General features: G+C 48.5%; 1 protein-coding gene across 4 annotated transcripts in view; it reads right to left on the bottom strand.

Annotated features, from left to right (window-relative positions):
- The window catches only part of LOC135388012 (filamin-A-like), an 82,604-nt gene that overhangs the window by 4,164 nt on the left and 53,300 nt on the right, over positions 1-25,140 (bottom strand). For all 4 annotated transcript variants that reach the window (XM_064617282.1, XM_064617280.1, XM_064617284.1 and 1 more), the window contains exons 23-31: positions 3,746-3,881; positions 3,510-3,650; positions 2,892-3,020; positions 2,626-2,799; positions 2,383-2,541; positions 2,002-2,205; positions 1,665-1,946; positions 908-1,174; positions 273-410 (exon numbers count right to left, since the gene is read on the bottom strand). In XM_064617282.1, the coding sequence (XP_064473352.1) occupies positions 273-410; positions 908-1,174; positions 1,665-1,946; positions 2,002-2,205; positions 2,383-2,541; positions 2,626-2,799; positions 2,892-3,020; positions 3,510-3,650; positions 3,746-3,881 (1,630 nt within the window). The remainder of the gene's footprint in view (positions 1-272; positions 411-907; positions 1,175-1,664; positions 1,947-2,001; positions 2,206-2,382; positions 2,542-2,625; positions 2,800-2,891; positions 3,021-3,509; positions 3,651-3,745; positions 3,882-25,140) is intronic.

Raw genomic sequence — 25,140 nt, 5'->3', positions numbered from 1 at the left:
TTCTCAAGGCTGTGCTCTGATTGGTGGTGTAGGGAGTGACGTTTTCGCCTTTTTCCAGAGAGGGAATTCCGGCATACGCTCAACATCCAGCGTCTGCTCTTGTCACGTATTCCATGGAATCGCAGTCAAACTACGCCACTATTTCGCGTGCGTGGGATTTTCGATACCGTGGTCAGTGGTAATCAAGGAACAAAGTGACACCATAGTTTCAAAATTGACGGGAACGGGTGCGACCGCCCCCTTTAATCCTTCAAAGGACCCGTTCGACCTACCAGGGTCTTTGACGACGTAAGATACGTAGCAGGATCCGTCCTTTCTGTCCTTGAAGTCGATCTTTGCCTTGGATGGGCCTTCCACGGAGATGGACAAGCTACCAGCACCGGCCTCGCGGGTCCACACGTTGAACTCGCCTAGGACAAACGATCAGTAGCAAAGAAGACATCAATCTGTGCCATACGCACACTTCAGGGGGCCCTTTCTTTCCGCAGTATTCTCGCTCCGTTCTTGGGTATCCCTATGCAGCTTCGGGGCCTCTCTTCGGCTCCCGAAGCGCTCTTTACCGCAGCGGCTTCCCTTGCGTTACCTCCACACAAAAGTGCGTGTGTGTGTGGGGGGGGGGGGGGGGGGGCTGGACCACCTTCCAGCAGTCCTCAACTGTCGCGTCGCATCTTAACTTCAAATAGAGCGGACGACTGTGGCGACATTATGGGACGTGTGGTTAGGTTAAGGGGCGACAGTCAGATTTTATAAGGGAAGCAACTGCGTGACAGAAGCTATAGGAGAGGTCCTTGACGTGCGCTTGGATCTAGGGATTCCTGAGGGAGGAGTTAGAATACGGCTTGAAAAAGTGTAGTGCGCTATCTACCACTCATGTCGGGCTTGCATTTTGAGATGAGGACGCACTTACAAGGTTCGTTGCATGTGCCTCTCTCCAAGCCAGGTCCACCGGCATGAACACGGTGGGCACCGTAATCCCGGAAGGGACCGACGGTGAACTGGAACGGAGATCCAGGGATGTGGATGTCCTTGTGACGAACGCTGACAGTGTGCACTCCGGTTTCCTTGGGCACGAAATGGACGGCGTACTGGCAATCATCTAGATCAGCGATTTCAGCGTCCTCCGTGCTACCAGAAGGCGATGTCACGCGGGCAGCCATGTCGAAGGCGCTGGTTCCTAAGAGCCATACAGGATATCATTCATGTCAAGCTGGTGTATTTTATCGACACAAGAACATGTCTTCTGGCTTTTGGTATACCTTCGCGGTGTCGCTCATGTTAAAAGAATCAAAAGGGCACATGACTATCCGAAGTTCATCATGCCAGCACTCTACACGAAATATTTTTAGTTTCTTTTGCTTTTATCCGCGAGTCACTCGCACCATTTGCTCTGATTCGCTTTCCTAATCTGTAGAACTAGCACGTTGTGCACACAAAGTACCAACATGGAAGAAAAGTGAAGCTAGAAGAGTAAATAAAACTAAACGCTCAAGTCGTTCAACATTTTCGATATAGTCGTTTGGTGTTCTTCACTGCAGCACTACAGTGCTTGGCAGGCAAAGCACCCTTTGCAGGCGCGTTAACGTTACTCGTGTTCAATTTCAATTTGCCTTTGGCGTAAAGTGCTTAACCAATAGTTGTCGACCGTTTTCCGCCTGTGTACCCACCGGGCATCTTGTAGTTGAACTCGCACTTGGAGCCCACTTCGGCCATAGGTGCCGCCTCACGCTGTTTCTTGATGTTCTCGCGTTGAATGTTACCGCCCTTGCCGGTCACCTTGACGGTGAATGGAGAACCGGGCACGTGGTGGTCGGCGAACTTGAGGTTGATCATGTAGTAACCGGGTTCGGTGGGAGTGTAGCTAACGTTCAGGGTACCGTCCTCGTTGTCCTTGCACTGAATGTCGGCTTTGCTAGGCCCCTCAATGGACAAACTCAGGCCACCATAGCCTGGACGGAGAAAGGATTTGTGTGACGCGGAACGGATAAATAACAGCGCAGTTACCTGCTTCGCGGGTGTCGACGTAGAACTCGTTCTTGGCTTGCGTGGTGCCTTCGGTGAGTGCGTTGCCCTTCACCTTCACCTTACTGGCATCACCGATTTCGCGCTCCAGGACGTTGATCTTGAAAGGGCTGCCATTGATATGGTTGCCCATACGCTTCACATTGATTAAGTGTTCGCCCGTTTCACGAGGTGTGAAGGAGATACCTAGGCGTGAGACAGAGCACAAGTCATGCGCGATATCCCTGAAGGCATAATGGCAACAACGTCGGTGTGCGCATATAATGCTCACATAGGCGAAGCAAGCCTCAGTCCATAGGAACCAACTACTCCTCTCCTCTTATAAATCCATCGGCAAAGATAATGATTGAGGACACGACATACCTAGATGGCCATTGGGCAGGGTCTTAAGGAAGCATGGCTCTTCCAGACCAGATGGTGCAACGATACTGGCGTTGAGGTTCTTGAGGTCCTTCTCTTGCACCTTAAGGGATACTTCGCTGGAGTGGCCCACGGAAATTTGGTTGCGCTTGCGGCCCTCACCTAAAAGAATGTGTTCAATACACGGTTATTGTCAAGAACACGTTTTAACTACTTTAAGAACGCCAGAAGTTTTGTGAAACTGACCGGTGATCTTAGCAGTGAAGGGGCTTCCCTTGATGGGCTTGTCGGCGAACTTGATGGAGATCTTGTATTCGCCGGGCGCGGCCGGAAGGTAGGAGACGCTAACGGTGCCGTCCTTGTTGTCGTGAACGCTGATCTCAGCCTTGGATGGTCCTTCGACGGCCACGTTAAGGCCACCTGCGCGTCCGCAGCCAAACCGCACAAGACTTAGACTGGTACTCAGACATGAAAGCGTGCATCTCTGTATGGGCAGCGGGGCAGTGTCTTACCTGCGCCGGCATCCTTGGTGCTGATGTAGAAGTTGCTGGGTTCGCCAGCGACGCCATGCGTAAGACCGGATCCGTAGGCGGTCACGTAGCCACTCTGGATGGAGTCCACGTGGAAACGGAATGGGCTACCTGGGTAAGTGAAAAAAAGAAATGTAGCCGAAGAGAGAAGGGAAAAAAGTGCAGACAAGCTGGAACATCGTGAGATAAGGACGACACGGGACAATATAAGAAATGAGTACGCATGTGCGCATGCGCAGCCACGAGCAGGCAGCCGCCATATTTATTCGGGGGGACATTATGGGGCTTCACGGTTACGTGCACGCGAGTCTTGTTGACGAGGTCGTACTCGCAATGTGTGAGAGGCACTTTCATTCTTCTTCCATGTCTCACTCTTGCTACACGACGTGCCAGACCGCATGAGCGTCGGGGGAAAAGACGACATTTGATATTCGGCCGCTAGGGGGAAGGGCGACGCGTGTGTGGAAATTAGGGTGCCTGCATGTGGGCAATGCAGGCACCCTAGTGGAAATGGTAAAATTTAGCCGTGTCACTGGGTTCCTATCTCTCAGTAGTCGAAGACATGCACGTCACGTTCACGCGCAATATCCTATGCCTTACCTTGAATGTGTTCGTGGTTATATTTGATGTGAAGTTCATGCTGTCCTTCTTCCCTGGGTTCGTACTGGATACTGACAGTACCGTTTTGATTGTCGATTATCACAGGTTTATCCACACGTCCCGACGGCATCTTCACCTCAGCTAAAAGAACAGACAGCCTCGAATTACTCTCCGTCAAATCGATTAACTTTAATTTGAGACGAATTAAATCGAGAGAAGAGCGCGAGTATACATACCCGTGAGTAGCCCTCCGGCAGTTTGAACAACGGGGATGTCAAAGAGCTGTACAGGTCTGAACTTTCCTTGCGGCGGTGGGGCACTGCGGAACTTGCGGTCGACTACGGTCTTCTGTTGGATTTTCTCTGTTACAGCCTATGGGAAGAGAAGCAAGAGACGATCAGTGAGCGACTCGAGCGACAAAATTTGTTCTTGTCTCTTACGTATGCTACTGTAAAAGGCCCTCGGCAGATCATATTACCTGCACCAGGTTTAATTTCGTGAACAGAAAAACGTTCCTATGGATAAGCCACGTTTCACGCTTTCAAACGGTACGGGGCTAATATTTCTTATATGGTAATATGATACGATATATAATATGATATTTCGTATAAATATTCTCGTATTCCTTTAGGTATTAGCTAGTTTTTGGCTCTAGCCACCTATTATACTACAACTAGTTAACAAAATTTACTTAATTCTGGATTAATAATCATTCCACTATAAGAAGAACGTTAAAACAGCAATCAGTTGTGGCGTAAGAAGACATTTACCGAAAGCCTTTGCCATGTTTTCCATTAAATGCTAATGACCTTTATTTAACAAATAGGGTCATACAACTGCTTCATGGCTGTCTCACACTATGCAGGCCCTCATGACGTCATCCTAATTAGTCAGCTCAACGTTATCCACGTTCGTCATACCTTTCCTTTCGGCTTATCTACGCGGCCGGAACACATATGGCATCACTTGCGATGCGGTGCCGATAAAAATATTAATACACAACGTGCTCTTTCTTGCCTGCCACTCAATCTCTCTCATTCTACCGACCGCGCAATGTTGACGACGAGACGTCCTGCGTCTCGGAACCAGATGATCGGGATTTTGATGACGACGCGACGGGACGCCCTCCCCATCTGTCACACATGTTGGCGGCCCATCTCAAAGCACCCGATCTCATCCGGGCACCAATTTATAGCTCACCGAAACGAATGCCACTGGGACGGTGCCAGTTTCATTTACTTTTTTCTTTTTTTTTTTTACAAATGCTCCGACCCAGCACTGAAGAGATGTGCGCGAACATGCATATAGCTGTCTGCTCGACACAGAATCCACGACGACGGAAAGAAGTGAGGGGAGACGATCTTCATAAGGTCTCTCTCCGTCTTTAGATACGTGTTTTGCTGAGCAATCTGCCCCCTAGATGGCAGCATGTTGATTGATGGGGATCGTGCGTGTTGGGCCGACGTTACGAGGAACCGTGCCGAATAGACCTTTACCCGAGAAACGCCATCATGACGTTGGTAGACAGACTGAAATCGAAACAAGTCGGAAGGGCAGGGCTTGGTTCCACGAATGGGCACTTGTTCGCTGCCTCTTATTGGAAGAAAAGTAGGACCGAAGGTCGCGTCCCGTTGAAGGACTATCGTAATCCCCTCAAGACCGTGGCTTTCGGGCGCGACCTTGTTCGCCCCTAACTTCCAGCGTAGTTCAACTCTACCAAATTGGTGGCGCTGTCGAACACTATGACGTCATAACAGGGAGAGAGAGAGGTTTATTTTGTCTGAGGCAGTCCAAGGGGAAAACATCTAAACAGCACAGATTTGAACCTGGATCAGCTCTCATTCTTGTGGCAGAAGGTTGTCATTTTCAAAGCGTATTGACGGAGGTACTGCCACTTGTACAAGATATGGAGGAAATACCAGCAACGTTCCTAAGGCTTTCAAGGTCGTTCCCCTTTCACAGACACACTCATGCTGTTTTATGATGTTGCTCAAAAATGTAATTCAACAGCAATTCTGTAATTCAACATCCTAAAGCTAATTCCTACGTAAAGTTAAGTTCTTTTTCTACTAATTGAAGCATGGCAGTTGCAGAAAAGTCCCAAGTTTGTCCTTTGAGTTTGATTTGCGATTTTCTGGCGCAAAGATATCCCAAGTTTGTCCTGGTATGTTGGATTGTCTCATCCACTACAGCGTTTTTTTTTCTCTACGTTTAGTGTGTTTTGCACAGTCTGTCCAAAAGGGTTCCATTATGTAGACTATATATTGTTCATCGATTCACCCGTATATCGTCGTGCAGAAACCTACTACGAACGAACAAATATTTTTTTTTTTTTGCACAGTAGACAGATGCGCTACTGCAAAACGCACGCGCAGTTTATTACCCCTGGACGTTTCCCGTTAAAAACATGTGTTTGCTTCGCCACATGACGCGGTCTTGCTGCGGAGAAGCATACTGCAAGCGGCAGCGAACGACATCACATAGAGACCATAGCGACGACTACCCTGTTGTAAGTCGCCACGTATTCGTGAAAAAGGGCTCTGAACAGTGGATTATCCAGAATCCCGAACACGGTGGGGGGGGGGGGGGGTGCGAAAAATGGAGGAGGGGGTCATTATTGCAATAACGTCATAACAGCTTAACGTATCATTACCGGCATGTGCCTCTTGCTGAAATAGCAAGCCCCTCCACAGGCAAGAAAGTTAGGGGGTGTTGGGAGGTCTGGATAGATCACTGGTGCTGAACATATTTAGTTATGGCTTCGAATCGCTTGTCACGAACCCACGCACGTCGATGGTGCCCCAGACTACAGAGCAGCGTCAGCCGCCTTTCCGACCGTCAAAAAGCGGTGGGAGGTCGTGCCGGAAAACAACCGTTCAGCTAAGAATACGCTAGGCCATGAAAGCAACAACAAGAAGTATAAATAGAAGAGACATTAATCCCTTTCCCTCGACGTAAGAAGGGACGGATTATGCTCTCAAGTCTTAAGAACCACAAACTCTGATGAAAAGTCTTTGCTGTAGAGATGTGGTACAGGGTCACTCACCGACTGCATTGTTTGTTTTCTTTTGCTTACTTGCTGTCTCTAAGCGCGTGTACTTTATATTTCTTACGTTCAAGGACTTCTGGAATGTTATAGCGATGAAAAGGGCATCCGAAGCTCGCCCTGTATCGTATAGTTTGGATTGCCAGAACAAAGTTATAGCCTTGAACCAGACCAAACATTGAACCGGACATTTTCGGGGTGACTCGTCCGTATCGTCACCAGGCCAGTTCCGCTACATGGTGAGGGAAGCCTGAGCTCTGGCGACGAAAAGATAAAATATTATAAAAATAAATAAAGAACAATGAAATTATCGTTCGACTAATTTTGTCGCCCATGCTCAGACCGTTGTTGTCATGAAGCTTTATCCGTCAACTAGGCATTTTACCAGTTCAGTTTCTTCTACCTTACTTCGGATACTTTTCTCTCTCTCTCTCTCTCCCCTCTCACGTGGACAACAAACAAACAAAAGACATCTCGACGGCCTAGTACACTTCGCTCATTCTGTAGCTTACTGTGATGCGTAGCCTTGAATGTGGTCAGGACTAGAAAACACCGAGAATATTAGCCTAGGACGGCCAGCACGTTGGTTACATGTGGTCCGTCCTTATCTTCGTCGCGTCCTTAAACATATATCAGCCTTAAAAGAGACTAACTGCTGCAAGCTCATGCAGATCCAATGTTGGCAGCATTACCTTGACACAGGACATGCTTTGCTTGTCTTGTTCACTTCATGTTCCGTGTTCTGTTTCGCGCTTCGACTCTCAAGAAGCTTTTTTTTTGTCGCGACAAGCAAAAAATTGACTCAAGGAAATGCTACCAACCTCAAACACCCATTGCCCCGCATGAACTCATCGTCAAAAAACCCCCGCACAGCCACAGCTGCCCTCCCCCTCCCTATATCGATGCTACAGTAAATCAAAGCGAGGTCTCCGCAAGATATGCTTTCTGTGACAGAGGAACGTGCTAAAAGTGTCCCAACTCTGCATGCGGTATTCACATTTTTTTTTTTAATGCACGTGCCTGGAGCACTTCCAAGAAGGTTGCTCGTCGGCGCAGAGACGTCCATCACATTCGCCTTCAATTAGTGTGGAACATGTCAACCGTAATCTACCCATACGGGTCCGACTCATTAAGGTATCGGGATCTGTGTTTGGAATACAGCATCGCTTCACCGTCTAGTAGCCTCGATGCAAAGATGTCTGCCCTAGAAGGTCTCTTCCAGCTGTCGGTTCTATTTCGGAGGTGAGTGGCTGAAAAAGGAAGCCCTCGCACTTTGCTGAGCAGCCGCCGCTTCCACGCGGTTATTTAGATGAACGCTGACTGTGCAAAAACGTGCTGCACTGTACCAGGTGGTCGCAGATATGTACAGATGGAAAGAAAGCCTGATCGCTTAAGCGGTGTATGCAGACGCGGTAATCGTGCGATGAGAGGTCTTTTCAGTAGGACAGAGCATGCCTTTGACAAACGCATACTGCAAACGGTTTACGTGGGTCCTGGATTTAAAATCCACTGTCGTATTACTTCCACTGCTGTTTGCGGCCACTACCACAAGTATTCTGCGAAAGTATCGTACATTATAATCGTAATCTGTATACAGTCAAACTCCTTTATAGCGAATACCTTTTTAACGAAAATACCATTACAGCAAAATTTTTTTGCGGTCCCGCTGGAGCCTATAGGTCCAATAATAGACATCCTTTTTAAAGAAAATACCTTTACTACGAATTTTTTTTGCTGTCCCCTGAGTTTCGTTGTAAAGGAGTTTGACTGTATTATATTTTTATGTAGCGTATCCTTTTACCCGAATAATGGTCCTCGGCTACGTCACGTATCTTTGGGTACTTCTCCCTCACGTAAGGCGCATGTGGAGAAATTGAACGCAAGAGGGATGCGGATAGGTGGATTTGTTCTTATTCGGTTGACCACAAAACTTGTGTTTTATTGAATTTACGCAGTATGTGCTGTTCAGATGCAATCGAATGTAAATAGCTTCAGGAATGGGTCGCACGACCACATGCTACAGATAGTCGCCATTTTCGGAACTTATACGTCGTATAGGAAGTGGTTGACAGAATAGTGGAAACACAGACGGGGTGGTGGACGAAATCGCTTCTTCATGGACATAATCAATGGTCCTTAGTTCTTTACATGTACTCGAGGCAGCTCGCCAAGACGCCATATCAATACTTGGAAATTTCATCTCGATATCTCGTCTTCTCGTAGTATGATGTGGACCAAATGTTAATTTTTTTCTCTGGCAAGTCCTCCGAAATGAGTTGCTAACGACCTGCAACCGCAACAGCGACGTGATTGAAGTCTACACAGAGGGGAAGTTTCGCGTTTGCTCCTGTCAATATATATTCCACCGCTACCATTTTAACCAACGCCTTCAGGACTGCAATTCAATTCACTGTTCATCTCTGTGACTCGCAAGCTACCCGTAAGACAAAAAACAGTTGCGTGAATACGCGGAATTAAACGTTATTGGCGAACGTTAGCTATAGGGCGCTGGGAAGCTCGTCTTCTAAACGTGCCCACTAGCAGAGAGGAAGAACGGAAGTCTTGTGGTAGCCTCACAGTGACTTCTGTTCGTAAGAGCAAAGTGTATCCCGGCGAAGAGCCCTTGGCATGTTTGCGGAGGCGGTGTATACAGTGTTATACCAGAGAACACTTTTCCTTTTACCACAACAGGCACACTGTGGAGAATGCTGAAAGCTTGAGCCAAAGACGTGAGCCATACGGTAGCACACGATCTGTTGCAACATGGTCGGAACAGGGACGCACCTAGCGTCGACGATATCCGGCCAGCGACATTCCCGCATTGAAGAGAATACTGCTCTGCGTGTCAATTGTCTTCGGACCTCAGCATCTGTCTTTTGATGCAGTTATGTCAGATTGCGACTCCACCTTCCGTGTGAGTCTACGAAATGAGGAACTTGTGACTGAGGCTAGGTAGCGCAAGTATGAGTGTCTGTCTCTTACTTGAAGCCTGCCTCATAGTTCAATGGTCAGTCATACCGGTGCAGTGCAATTAGAGAAAGCATACTACTTCAAAAGCCTGACAGGTCCATGTCCGATTTATTTTGCTTGGCAGGCAGACACTGCCTTTTTCGTTGTCGACTTGCACGAATTATATACGCCGGGCTCTGTTCAAGACCCTCGCAGATAACGCATTTAACAAGTTCCGCGGCCTTCTATTGAGGGGACGCTTTACGAAGTCAAAAAAGGAAGACCTCCGTTCAGCCTCTTCTCGAGACACGGTCGTACTTTCGTTCAGTAACTGCAGAAGTGCTCCACTTGGCTCACAAGACGTAGGGGATGGCGGGATTCGGAACGACTGCCAAGCAACCAACAAAACATTTGGACAACGGAAAGGAAAAGAGAACGAGGGCAGGTGTGTGCTCCTTTACTGCTCTGGCGTAGATGATGATATGACGATAGTATACGCTGGAACGTTTCCAACTGGAACCAAGGCAAGCTGTAGATTCAGATACCTTCTGCCCTCTCTTTCATCCCGCTTCTTCCGGAGTGGGTCGCTAGTAAACAGCGCAGTAAACCAAAGCAGCCAGAGGTCTACCTGGAAGATGCACTGATGGTGGCTCGCTCACCCACAGCTAATTATGTGTGCCAATGTAATGCCCGACGGCATAGGGCAACGACCCTGTCAAGTTCTTGACATGGCACGAAAGACAATGGTCTTGTGACTGATTTGGATGTATGTGCGCTGTTGCCGTTATGCGTGTCTGGAGCAATGTCTTGCCCGAAGAGAGGGTCCGTGGCTAACTTAGAGTATGTTGTATGATCCCAATGAGGATACAAGTATACGTTGAGCAGCCATCCATGTATGGGTCGCCTGCTCCAGTGGTCTTCGCAACGTACTACGTAGGAGGACAGAGCGCCCCATGGTCTTAAGAAATTGTGCCAGAATGAATTCCAGTCAAACTATAGAAAACAGACCACGCAAAAAAAGAAAAAAGAAGAAGAAAGAAAAAGGTGGCACGGCAGCACTTGGTACAGCTTGGGACAAAAGTTTACGGAACACGACACTGGCGTATTTCTTCGTCGGAGCGGCCCCTTGCTAGATATCAGGATGCGATCGAATAAGAAACGGGTGACCGACTCCATCTCCATCTGCCAGTATGTGTGTCATCCCCTGTGTGTTCCGTAAAGTTTTGTCCCAAGTTGTACATGATGTCCTGAATAGGAACATTCTTTGGTGTGGCGTGACGGGTAGGAACCATGACTGGAACTATTGCTTCAACTGCTAGCACGTTGACGTTAGTTACCACGGGGTACCGCCACAGGTACCGGGGTACTTCATGTTACCATGGGGCACCAGCACGGCGGTAGTAAAGTCGACCACCGGCGCGAACCGAACGTTCGCTCTTGTAAGGGCCTTGGGGCCATAAAGGGTGTCAACAATAAAACGAAGAAAGACCTTCCACAGACACGCTGCCGTGAAGTCATACAGTATCACTGCAATACAACGTCCCCTCTATCTCAGCACGACAGATTGATGTATTTGTGACAGCTGAAGCAGGACGCCGAGAGAAAGCGATCGTGACAAATGTCTGGTAGGGGACGCAAGACTGTCAACATGAACTGACGGCTGTGGGCTCTAAAATTAGAAGCACACTAACGAGACCTACCTCCCGTGAACGCTCAATATTGCTCAAATGGCCCTGAAACATAATTTACGAGCCAAATATGAGTCAGCTCCGAAGTCGGAGCCGAGGCTGGCCTTGCACCGAGGTATGTGGGCACGACGCTGCGGCTGGAATGGCATAGCGTTCTTCCTTTGGAGCCAAGGAATATACGGATATGGTAGTTCCACAGATGGCGGATGCTTTTACTCCGTGACCCTTGAAGCTGAATGCTCAGCAAAATGTAAAGAGATACAGTGAACGCTCGTTATTATGACCCCCGATAATCTGACATACGCGCTTTACGACCGTACTCCCGGGGAACAATGCAGTGAAACCTCTGCAAACCATCCCCCGTTAATATGACAATTCCGCATTATGACCAAAATTGTCGGGAACGACCATGGTCATAATAACGAGGGTTCACTGTAATAACATAAAGGAGAATGAAACAAAGTGAAATTACTGTCGCACCAGTGTGCGACACTACCCTTAGCTGTCCTCAGTGTCATGGAGATATTTGTCTAGTCCGCGAAACGCTCGTTCACTGCCATGTGGGTCCCACAGCTCTATAGAATTCACGGACCTTTTATGTCACGCGCTCAGGGCTTAACGTAGTTGTTTAGCTGCGCAGCATTGCTGAAGCATTACAGCTATAGCACGATGTGGCCCCAAGAAGCTCTCTCGGAAAAAAATGATATGACTCGCGTGTCTCGATGTCAGAGTTCCCGAACGTATGTTTAGCTGCGTTATTCAGATGATATTTGATGACGCAACATTGAGGAATGTACAGCTGTCACGGTCACAGGAAGTCCCACTGCCGTACGATAGTCACTCGTAGACCTCACGGTGATTACCTGAGACTGACAGTACAAGTAGTAGTCTTGCGACCTGCATGATTTTGAGTTCGGTCCATATTTTTTACTTTCTCCTAATTTTTCTTTCATTTACAATCCTATCCAATCCAATCCAATCGGTTGCGAGTCCGCGCAAGATTAGCATTGCAGGGTTCGCTAGTGCGCTTAATTTTAGAACTACAATATGAATTCTAGCTGTCACCTTGTACTCCATCATGACCATTTACGAACTTAACGTTGGAACTTATATGTGTCTGATGCAATTCCCTGCACGCGAGGCTGAATGCTGATGGCAAGTCGGACCTCCACGAATCGGAAAGGGGCGTCAAGACCTTTGAAAGTTCCGGGCTACAAATTTCACTCTTGAGTCATCATTTTCTCGTTAGTTTCTGTAAATCCAGTGGAGAGGCCAATCTAGCACGCAACCTACAGAAGCTGACGTTGTTTTTGTAGGAATATAAATGTCCTATAAACGTCGTTATGCACAATGTTCTTCTTTTTGTATTTCGAACAGAGACAGTTCTTCTACTGGGCTTCGAAAAATCGTAGAAGAACTGCCTGTGTTCGAAATATCAGCGGCTCCAGACCTGTGCACTTTGCGTCAATCCAGCTTTCGACGTACAACGTTCTGTGCATCTGCTTCAACCAATTTCTCTGTTGGAGAAAACCTCGCTAGTCTTAATCCAAAATGTCTGCCTGGTCATAAAAGAAAGCGCCCGTGAAAACCAGGATGAACCTCAAAGGAGAGCCAGCGGAGCCACTGAAACCAGATCCGTCCTCGAGAGGGAGAGAGAGAGTATACGACATGACGGCTTACCCCTCCAGGAGATGGAGTTCGAACTCTGCTTTCGTGCGGCCAATAAAAATCACACCACTACAGCGTAATCCGTGAGTGCGTCACAAGGCAAGCGTTGCAGAACACTTTACTTACTCGAGGACCTCAAGGCAAGCCCGGGGCAAAATCCCACCGTCCGCTGTCGCGAAAGAAATGCACAGGCTAAAGCCACGGGCCCGAGGCGGCGCTATGGTCGGTTTTTTGCTCAAACCCTACGAGATTTTAGGAATCCAAAATGGCTGCCGGACGGAGCGAGCCGAGTGCAAAGACGCCCCCACCCATTCCCGAGGGGTAGGTGGGTGGGGGTAGGTTACTTTTAGCATCACGGGAGGGGCTTCGTGGGAGAGGGGGGTTTCCAAGTTTGGCCGAATCTTTAATGTCTTCCGAGGCGTTATTTACTTTTTCAGTGTTTGCGAAGAACTTGGTGGATGAGGGTATGATGAACGTTTACAATCGCTGACGTGGAAGAGAGGAGGGCGATGAAAGTTTCGAGGGACAGGATAACTGTTTCGGAACGGGATGTAGGTCGGATGACGCCCAATGCATGACGATGTCTGATATCTGTTTTTTCGCGTTTGTTAGGAGTGCTCAGGAGCAGAGTGTAGAATCGTAGAGGAACAGTACGTCATGGCCGTGGCGTGCGACGATTATTGCGTTTGCAATGGCGCACTTTTGACAAGTGCATGCTTCGGCATATGCACAGTCTACACTGCTCGGCATATGCACTGTTCGTTGTGAAGTACCTTCTCCTCTTCATACAATTTGAAACAAGTAATGTGTTTACCACTCAGATCTGTGGGTGACCCCTGGTCGTGACTTAGGTATTTCAAATACCGTTAGCGTCATTTCTTCTCTCTTTTTTTTTTTTACTTTTCAGATCTCAGCGAATGCTAGGTGCCAAAAGAAGCTGTCATATATCAGCGCTCCAATAAGAAGAAGAAGAAAGAAGACTTCAGGAAGGCACATCATGCATTACTGGAAGCCTATGCGGATTCAGCTGTGAAAGACGGCACACAGCTGAGCTTCCACAAAGCGATCGTGCCAAGGCACGAACCCTCGACGCAATGCCCCCGGTCCATCCTGGCAATGTGTCGACAAGGGCGGAGGCCACAATGCGGCCCTGACCCGGGCACCAAGGACAGTGCGACGCGCCTTCTATGGTTCCTGGTAATATGATCGACAAAGACAGGGGGGAGGCGACGGTGGCTGCTGCCGTCGTCGCTGCTGCCTCTGCTATTACGTTTTTAGCGTGGTTAGCACAAAAATAAACCCTGGGAGCTCTGCTTTTTCCCCACCAAAGAACCGGGCTGGATGACACGCCTGGCTCCCGGCGGCACGCCAAGACCACGACCAGCGAAGAAGCCGCTCGTCTATCAACATGCGCTTTGCTTTGCATGTTTGCGTGCACGGCTCGTTCACACGTTTAAAGACAGCGTTAATCGATGCCTAACTTCGCTTTTGAAAAAAAAAAAATATTGAACTGCAACTGAATTTCTTAAGTAAGGGCCAGTCGCTTGGGTCGACACGGACGTGCTCCCTGAAGCTTTAGAAGCGCACTGGATGTGCTGACGTGACGCCGCAAGAATCCATTGACGATGCTCGACGAAAATAGATACTAGAGTTCTAATATAGGTCGTAACGCTGTATTTGTGTCTAAGAAACGAAGCGATAACCGTAGTTGCGGGCGGCGAAGAGATGCCCCGCTCTCTCTAATCTCCTGTCCTGGATTGGGATGTTAACAAATTACCTAAAAAAAGTATCAAGTATTGCCTTCCTTGCAAAGTTCACGACTAATATCCGCATAAGTATATACCAGGAGGGTCAGCTGCCTGTGCGTATTCATACTCTGGTGCAATACGCTAGAAAGGTGGGGAACGCAGATGTGAAGAAACCCCAAGGATAATCGGCCGCTCAACGTCAATCACGCTGCGGTATGGCACTGACGTCGGTAGCGTTTGCCCCCTTCGGGTTATTTGTAGCAATCAGACCCATCGTTCAGTGCACGAGATCGGAGGGTGGTGACTCTGATTTACGACGTTGTTCGAACTCCCGAGAACAGCTGGTGCTCGTTGTTTCTGCACCGTCGAAGTCTGTTACCGCGAGGCGGCGGCTGTTGTTGTTGTTGGCAGTGGTACCGGTGTTGCCGCCTTCGCGACTAGACTTCAACACAACACCATGCGCGTGATAACGTCTGGGTTTCACTGTTCGACAAGCCACAACCCTTCACAAAGCGTTCAGCACCATCGACAGCGCACAGAAGCGCTGCAGTCTTTCGTCATGCCGGCGTTTTTGGTTGTGCGGCAACTGACGCGAACAGATCGGTGTCGATTTGCGAGCGTAAACAGTGGGGCTTTAGGTACTGTAAAAGTTGTTTTCTTCGCGCGGAGCGATCCTTCCCGTTTTCCGCGCGCGCCAAAAATTCGCGAATTATATACCCGCGAAGTAAATACACTGACAATGTTTCCTTTCCTTTTACGAGTCATGTTTTTGGAATATAGCGGCAGAAAAAGAAAAAAAAAAGTCTGAAGGGAACCACGTTTGTCAACGCGCTACAACCCCGTATCATGACAGGCAGCGCCATCTGATAGTATACCATTTCGGACGGCCATTTGGCAATGTTTTCACAAGGATATTCGCGAAGCAGTTCACGTACAAGGCATAAAAGTCGTCATCGACCGTGAATCAATTTGCGCGATGTACGCCGTCCTTTCCTATAACCTACCCAAGCAGCGCAATATATTGGCCCAATATTGGCTGAATACTGGTCTAACATTGGTCCACTATTGCCGATATCCGGCCAATATTGAGCGAAGATGTTGCGCTGCTTGGGCTACCAGCGGCATGGCCGAGTGGGTTAAAGCATCCGTTCGATTATGGTAGACAAGGTCGTGCTGAAGACTGGGAGGTGGTGGGTTCGAATCCCACCAACGGCTGCGCTGTCTGGGGTTTTCCGGCAGGCTTCCCAGACGTCAGAGGAGCAGTCAGAGGAGCAGTCGGGAAAAGGAACGCGAGTGGTACCCACGTAAAACTTACCCCTCCACGGTTCAACCCTTTGTGCTCGTATTGACTAAAGCGAATCGGGAAACGCCACCGGTTCCTTACAGCTATCTAATGAGTTTTTTGTTTTCTGATGTTCCCGTAGACTTCGGTGTCGTAGTAGATGGATGAGAAACGGAAAGAACAAGAGGAAGATGGACGAGGTAAGGTGGGTCGACAGCTATTGAATGTCTACGAGGAACCCATCGAAAGCAAGAGTGGGATTCGAACCTGGACCGCACTCGTCCGGTGAAGAGGACTTTCAAAATCAGCTTATCAAGCCTTTTGTGCATTACCGCGTGATCTCTGTTGTTGCGCAATATGGCCGCACGGTGCTAACAAGAAGCAGGTTCAATGGCGGATCCACAGATGGTTGAGACACTGGGTTTTCCTATCTCCATTCCCCCACAACCGGCTTCGAGAAAGAACACCCCCCCCCCCCCCCCCCCCCCCAAATGTGATGGTCTGCATCGCCCCTGAGCAGGTTACACCTTCACGGTTTTGTGCTACCGCCATTTTCAAAGCAAACAGCCCAGACGGCTAAATTGTCTCCTCTGTACTCCAAAAACACCAAGCGTCGAGCCCACACGAGAGGCCAATACATTCAAAGAGCCTCGCGTGCACGACTCAAAATAGCTCGATGCCTACAGAGACACAAGGTTCCTTCTTCGCAATGTTACACCCCTTATAGCTCCAACGACTCGCAACGTGAACGCGTTACCGACGCCATCGTCGGATTTCGTCGCTTTTAGATGTATATATTTGTTTTAAAGAGATCACTGCGCGGAAAGCGACGGGGAGACTTGGTTGACGGATGTGAATTTGATCGGCATCCAAGAACTCAGCATCCTCGTTAAACACAGTTCGTATCTTCTTTGTGTATGTTGCTGATTTGCACTGGCGACCACATACGATTCCCCGAAAAAAAGAAAGAAAAAAAACTGCATCCATCATGCATTTCTTGATGGTTACTTAAGAGGTGATCTATGGCCTGCACGCTTGGGACGTGCGCCTTGCCTCTCTATCACTCGAGAGAGAAAAAAAAAGGGGGGGGAGTAAATTGGGGTAATTAGTCCCCTAGTCTAGTGACTAGTCCCCTGGATTGCAATCACTCCCCATCATCAGTCATCAACTCCCCAGTCATCCCCAGCCATGAACTCTACAAATAGTCCCTAAGCTCGCCCGAAAGGGCCTAATGGTCGTGGCAGAGCATCTGAATTGAATTGAATTGGATTGATCTTTAACAGCAATCTAATTCCCAAAAGGACTAAAATTACACCTTTTTCTCGAAGAGTGTACAATTCATCTTTTACTTGTATATACATTCTAGAAGAACTGTAATGCTGCCTCGAAAGCACCAACCAGAAATTTTGACAGACGATATCCTTTACTGCGCAACAATGTCTACTGTACACAGACTGTAAAGAAACGTTGCACGCTGTCAATGTTAGCATTCCGCCGAGGACCGGACGCGAATAAATCTCTTTCTGTTTGTAGATGCAGTAAGAGACAACCTGGGAGATAGCCAGATACGTAACACCGATGCAGAGAAATCGAGCGTATCCACCGAGTTTCGTAACCCAGTATTTATAGCGGGGACGGTCGAGGTACCGCGGCTGCTGCTGCTGCTTCCGAGAGGCTGCATCACTTAGCAGAATCGAGGACTTAATTCTTACGTTGCATAACTGACGAGATAGACCGGCCTCGGCGAAGAGATACGGTACCATTGTGTCGGTGACATTGTTTTAGGGCGCTCTGGTAGGCTGTCACATCGTGGATTTGCTTCGGGGATTCAGGCTGAAAAACCTATGGCGACCGCCACTAAATCTTGGACAGGGGAACTGGCTCTCGCGCTGTTGTAGAACACTGTGTGCTGTTGTTGTAGCACATTGGTTTGTGCGTAATTTAAAGGTGACGACACGAAAGAACCACTGTGTCCCTATGCCACTCACCTATATGCAGGTCACTATGCCAATCAATGTCTTGCAAAGTACGGATCGTTCATGCTCGCTCACTGCTTTTCGGATAGACAGCACTGCATTGCAGTTTACGTTTAACACCAAAAGGTTCACGAGAGCTGCTAATACCACTTTTACTATGCAATTAATACTAGCGATATACACAAAGATATAATTTCTTATAAGCAGTGGAAGTGGTTCGTAAGCGTTAAGGACTGCCCTCATAGTCGCATACAGTAATGTATTTCTTTTTTCAGTTACATTTTATAAGGAAAGGTTGAATTTCAGTTTGGCACATCAACTCCTTTGAACTCCTCACACGCTCTTCCTTCCAACTTTTCAAGTGGAACAAGTCGTATTTCAACTACTTCAGCATCTGGCGACCCGAATCAGACAACAGAGACCACAGAAAACATCAGTTATGACTAGAGCTCATAAGTTATGAACCCCATTCTGGAGAAGTTGCTTTCGAACCACCATTACTGTTGCAGTCAGTCAGATAAACTTTATCTTGCCCCTTCCTGGGGTTCCTACACCACACAAACGACATGAGGGCTGCACGTCTGCAGGAGTATAGAGCCTACCAAACAGCGAGAAGGAGTACTGGTCGCCCCCCCTCGGTGCACCAGCTCCGACATTCTTTCGAGTCGGATCACAAAGCCTTCCAAAACAACAAAGCAAAGTCTCGAGCAGCAAGTGCATGCCAGGCATGAGGAAGGGGCCACAAAAGCGAAGGTCTCGCATGAAACATTCTCCGATCCTAGAGCTCTATTTTCTGCAGACCGGGCCCCGAAATAGTTCCCTCAGTGAGTGGCAACAAGGCCCCTGTGACAACGGCTCTTTGTAACACTGCCAGGTCCACGCCCTTGTCTCCGCAACAATGAGCCCAGGTGACTCCGCGATAAGAAACCAGCTCTAGAGTCAGTGGAGACAGATTTATGTACCGCAACTGTGGCGTCCCTGATATGCACCGCCTAATATGCGACGGTGAAGACAGTATACGGACGGAGATGATATAACGTGAGGGATGATGACGATGATGATAAGTATGAGTGGAGAGACGGCAAGGAATATTTACGTCTGCCACACGCTCGAATTTGTGGCGGAGCTTTGGAAACTCTTTTGAAGTCCATTTCTTCTACCTCTGTGGCTTGGCCAGAATGCTCTGCAGTATGGAGGAACACGGGCTTTTGATCGTGTCCTGCGCGTTACGCAAACTTGGCGCGCAGCCCCCAGGGCTCGTTTCATTCCATTCTTTATCCAGTAACCTACACATCGAAGATTCACCTAGTTTCATCACCGTTCATCAGAGAATCCATTTGTTCTGTAGCCCATTGCCAATGAGCTATGCGCCACTTTTGAGAAGAACAAGGAGGAGAAGTGGGCTTTCGTATAATGCGTGTCTAATACGGTGGTGGTGGTGGTGGTGGTGGTGGTGGTGGTGGATGGCGAAAGGACTCGCCGTTGTCGGCCTCACAGAGGTGGGCAACGTCACGACTGACGCCCTGGAGGAATGCGCGTCCCAGGCAGACTTCTAAGGGAACTGTGCCGACAGTGGGACTGTGTCTAATACCCCTGCCACGCGGGCATTGAAACAATTGGCCCCATGGTCATTCAAATCAGGGCCGGCGTCTATGGAGGGCAGGGGGGAGTGGGGCAACTGCTCGCCCCTAAGCCAGCATAAAGGGGCGCAAACAAGACAACTTTCGGGGAGCAAGACTACTGGTGGGGGGGGGGGGGGAGCGCAAATTTCCAACTTGTCCCCCCGATGGCGAAAAGTAGACGCCGGTACTGATTCATACCAAATAATGATTGAAAGCAATGGCCAATGAACTAGGGTGCCTCAATACTAGCTCCCTCTGCGATGGAGCTGAGAGGGAACTCATTGAACATGCACGTAGCGCCACAAAGCGTGTATAGCGTCAACTTCTCAAAGAGCATTGGATCCTACGCACCCTAACAGGTTGACACGATACACGCTTGGTGGCGCTACGCACATATTCAATGACCGTTGGTTTCAATGATCATTGAAACCAATAGCCACTGAACATGCGCGTAGCGCCACCTAGCGTGTTTTTTTTGTAAATTCCGTGTTAGCGCCGCGAAGCAACTGTGGCTATGAGCGGCGTACAGACGTAGACATATAGAGAGGGGACAGCAAGAAGTCGTGGTGGACAGGGGGTTAATATGCGTCATGGGCAGACTTCAAGGGGAACTGTGGAGACATTCGTCTGGAAAGACTGCCGCAAAACACCCCGCGGGAACTTCAGACAGCACAGCCGGCGTCGGGGTTCGAACCCGCGTCACCTCCCAGTCTCGAGGTGGAAGTCCGAGTAGAGCATCGCTTAAGAGTAACCCTTACTGCCGTTGGCCCATTCAGCCGTGCGACTTTAAATTTGGTAGGGTTCGAGCGCCAGCCACGAGAGCCGCCTACGGGCGAGGCCCCAAGGGACAGGCCGCCATAAAATTCTGTCTTCGAAAGGTGGACACCTTTTCTGACCTTCTTGCAGCTCAATGAGGTACGGTTGTACATAGCTTCTGCAACGCAGAGAACGACGAACTCTGAAAGAACGAGCGAGCACCGCCTTGTAGTGCATGCCGTGACATATCCGGCGTGTCGAATCAAGTGACCGCTACTTGGAACGGCTTCCTCGCTCATGTCTACCACCAGCCACTGGGGATTCTCAAAATAGCGGAGGAAGAAAAAGGAATACGTGCTTTTCTTTCTGCACAGATGCCATCTCTGTAGTCACTCTGTGTCTGTGACAAAAGGAAGCCCCCCATTCCGGTAGGACTTAATAGGTACTCTCTCAACATTCCTGGGCAGTCTGCCTGATGGTGTGCTCTCGGGTGTAGCAGATACAAACTTGCTCATCCGCACCCGCAAGCGTATCCCCATTCGCACAGGTCAAGCGTTCTCGTATGACCACACGTCCAGGCAAATACGTCCAGATGTCCTGATTTGTAATATAACAAGTGCCTGGTTTTCTTATCTGTCCGGCTTTCGTCAGCAGGTGTGGCGTCACCGTTAAGCAAGTGTGGCTTTTGTCTAATCTACAGAACCGTAACTACGCATTTCGGTTTCGTTTCCATCGTACGATACTGCAAGCTTTCATGTAGGCTTACACCTTTGGAAACGCGCTTGACAGTCTAGAATATAACCAAGGTTACGAGGAATTCCAATGGCCGCATGGACATATACTGTTCTACGTCAGCACGAAAGAGCTACCCCTTTGAACTCGTACTCTTACCTCCCTTCTCAATTCCGTACCATAATATTTTGTGTATATGGAGCGGTGTCGAGACACGGACAGAGGGAGAGAGAGGATAGTAGGAAGGGTGGGACGCGGGGAAGTTAGTATGCGTAATGGACCGACTTCATGGGAAACGGTACAGACATATATGGGGAAAGCCTGTCGGAAATTCTAGGGGAACCTCAGAGAGCACAGACAATTGCGGGATTCGATTCCACTACCTCCCTATATTTAGCATGAATTTGAAGCTATCACCAACGGTATGATGCAGTATAGAGTCACTAAATAGGGGTGCAGAGTATGGCATTCCTTTTCCGCGCCGAAGCCGCCGTTCGGTGTCAGCGATTGGGCCCGATCGTGTCACGTGGTTTCTCCTTCCATGAACTCGCCGTCCATGTTGAGCCACCTCCATCCAAAAACGGTTTCCTGAGTTGCGAGCTGGCTCGACTGCGCGTTGTTCTCCACCGGAGGAGGGGGAGATTGGCATCCCATTGCTAGGCGACGCAGCCGCGCCTGACTCAAAATGGCGGACTCGATCGCCGGCGTGGCTCAGTGTCATAACTCTGCTCCCTGTTTAGCAGTGATGGCCAGTAGTTAACTACATGTAGTTAAACTACTAGTTAAACTACCTGATTGTAGTTAAAAAGTAGTTATCAACTACTTGTAGAAATGTAGTGGGAACTACTAGTTAAACTACTATGTCGAGTAGTTAACTACAGTAGTTCGGTTACTGCAGGCGCCAACTACTTAAGATTTTGCCGCAAGCTTTACGGCACGATTGTGCTTCCTACTTTTACCTTGAGCTGTACTTGTTTGATGAGGTGCAGAGCAATTGTGCATTGCATGTGTACTATATCTTCACTTTTACCACTGCTTGTGACTCATATTTAGGTGTCCAGGAACACTATAGAATGGGATTGGTGTTGACGGACAACGTTAAGTAGTTATAGATGTAGTTAAAATACATTGCAATAGTTAAAGAAGTAGTTTTAACTACCTCCCCTGAAAAGTAGTTGAACTGCTAGTTAAACTACTCCATCGCGAGGTAGTTAGTAGTTATAGTTAAACTACTGTAGAAGTAGGTAGTGGCCATCACTGCTGTTTAGTGACTCTAATGTAGTAGACACAGGACCAGGCCGTTGGCGACTGATTTGGAGCTCTAGTGGAGGCTGATGACATAAGGGCAATAAACGGGTATACAAGGTGCACGTTTTTCTAATGTATTGTGATTCGTTGCCTACGGTGAACGTTTTCCAAAAAAATGTTATCGCAAAATAGTTAATACTGGCTCTAAATCGACCGAATATTCCCTGCATTCTTTCGCGCTCATGCTCCGCCCTACGATGCCCTGGCGACAATATAGCCACACGTCATTTTGACGTCGCGCAGCATCAACCATTGAAAATGCGGGACGCTTATACATTGCTTTTGTTGTGATATCGGAAAGTGAGGTCAATTCTAAACATCTGTCCACTTGTCAATCCCAAGGTAGCTAGATCAATCGGTACCAAAATCCCACAATGCTCTATTTCATGTGCGCACTATGTTTTCAGTGATGTATATCTCCGAGAGGTCACCGCGATGCTCCCGTAACCGGTTCCTTCGCGAGCTACAGCTTGCCTCAGTGGGGCCAGTCATTGGCTAGGAGAGCAAAATCTCGCCCACCTCCAGCGCCTGGAATGCGGTGTTGCTATGCGTTGAAACGTTGTGACGTCATCTGGTTCCAGGAACGAAGGAGAGACTCACGCAGATTATGCTCTTTGAATGGCGTTGTTTCGTGGTCAAGACGCTCGCTCGAAGTAAATAAATTCCATGTTTGGATAACGTGAGCCACGTTCTTTCATGAAGCATAATAATCGGATAATGTTAGTCGAGCTATTTAGTGCCCCTCGTACCACCGTGCCTAGTGCAGTGCCACCGTACCTCCTCTCGATACTTACTCATGAAGCGCTCTCTTAAATATATTGCCCTCGCCAGGAGACAAGAGAACAGAAGACTGCACTGTCTATGCAAAAAATGAAAGAGAAAAAAAGAAGTCGTGCGTGCATGCGTGAAGTGAGTTGACCAGTCGGTGGTGGTGGTGGTGATGTTGAAAGGGCTTGCGAGTTGACCAGTCAGGGGCACCACAAGCATGGAATGGACCAATCACAGTACTGAGGAACTGGCGAACACCAACAAAGAAGGTGTCCGTCAACAGCAGTCAACGAAGAAACCATTGAGAAGACCTAGACAGTGGTGTTACCGTGTTACTGGTGTCTGGTGGTACTGCTCTCCAGTGGTGAAGCACCACGGGTCATAGTCACGATTTATTCGTTGTTGTTGTTGTGCATGAAATAATAGACGACGAAAAAATCCCAGAGAGCTTAGCGTCGCTTTGAACAATGGTAACTTGCTTATCAGAAAGGAGGAGAAGGTCTCCAAACTGTTTCGATTTCTCGAACCATTGTCCACGCGGTGTCAAGGTCAGCGAAAATGAAACCTGGACTGTCCTCCCTTGCTCGTGACAGTAATCTCCCAGGATGCAACGCGTGCGCAAGGAACACTGGGATTTCGTAAAATCGTCTATTTGTGAAAGGGGTATTTCGACTGAACGGGTTCAAACTGCCTTCACTCAAGAGCTGGGACTCTTGAGGCTCCGTGTACGGTGCTTGCCACGTTTGCAGACGCGGGACCAGGGATACGTCCGAACTCAGGTTGCGAAAAGGCGCTTGGACGATGACCGTCGTAACCGCAGCAATCCTTTCAGGAGATCCGTCACCACAGACAACACTTGCCAGCTGGGGACGAATACGGTGACCCTCCTTCCCGAAAAAGGCAAAAACCTTCGGCTGGCGACGTGATGGAGACTTCTCCCGTCAGGTTCAAAACGTATTATTAGGGTGGACAGTCTTCCAAATTTTCGTGGAACACCCACGGCGCGACGAAAGCATTTTCAGTGGCCTTTGACAACACGACTTTCAAGGGATGTGATGAAGCATATGAGGCATTGATGGAAAAAGTGAAATGCCTTCGAATTCAGTGTCCATGCCGAGACTTTTCAAACAGTCTCGTTCATCAAGTTGAACCGAGTATTTATGGAACTTCATTCGTATAAGAAACGGGAACACGCACACTCAGACTATGGTATAGACAGTCACCAAGTTGAACGAGATATTGAAATGAAAGCTGTAAGCCAGAATGCAATCCCTCACCACATCAGGTTCGAAAAATACTTGTACCCCGGTTTGCACTTCACAACAGTATATTTATTGGGCTAGTTCACGAACAGATAGATAGACAACGGTCCTGCTTTCAGAGCCACAGGCCTTTAGAAGACACAAACCGCGGTCAAAAATCCGATGACTTTATCAAAGTGGAAATCAACAATGTCCTTTCTAACCACCTAGCCAGACTAACTAGGCATTCATATTTACGGCTCTTGTGGGAAACCATTCTACTTGTTGATAATGTACGTCTGTCCTGGCATTTCTACCCGGTCGATAAAACGTACAGTGCTGGACAAAAGTTTACGGAACACGCTCCGGGGCATCCCTTCCTCAGAGTAACACGCTAGCAGCGAATGGGACCGTACGAACTTATAGACATGTGCCTAGGTAACCCAGCGACCCGTTTGCAATTCCGTATACGGTACTATTGGCTGCTAGCGCGTCACGCTGAGGAAGTAATGCGCCGGAGCGTGTTCTGTAAACTTTTGTCCACCACTGTACATACAACTCTCGTTGACAGATTAGAGATGTTTACAGGGCCACTGGTATACGTGCCCCGGTTACTGGCACAATACTGGAACCGGATCCAGATCCGCTTGATCTAGATGTTCCGATCTGACACATACATGCCGAATTTTCTTGTCCTTTTCAAGGTCCGGGAATACACGCGTGCGAGAGTGATGACAATATGACAACGGTCACTGTGTCTGTTTTGTCAAAAGTCACTTTGTGGTGAAGTACCAAACCCGTCTGAAGGGGCTCCGAAGAGGCGATCAAAACCAGATCTTCTGTCGCC

Source organism: Ornithodoros turicata, chromosome 3, assembly GCF_037126465.1.
Source record: "Ornithodoros turicata isolate Travis chromosome 3, ASM3712646v1, whole genome shotgun sequence".
Classification (NCBI taxonomy): Eukaryota; Metazoa; Arthropoda; class Arachnida; order Ixodida; family Argasidae; genus Ornithodoros; species Ornithodoros turicata.
Note: the sequence above shows the minus strand (reverse complement) of the source record. Positions and strands in the feature narration are given on the sequence as shown.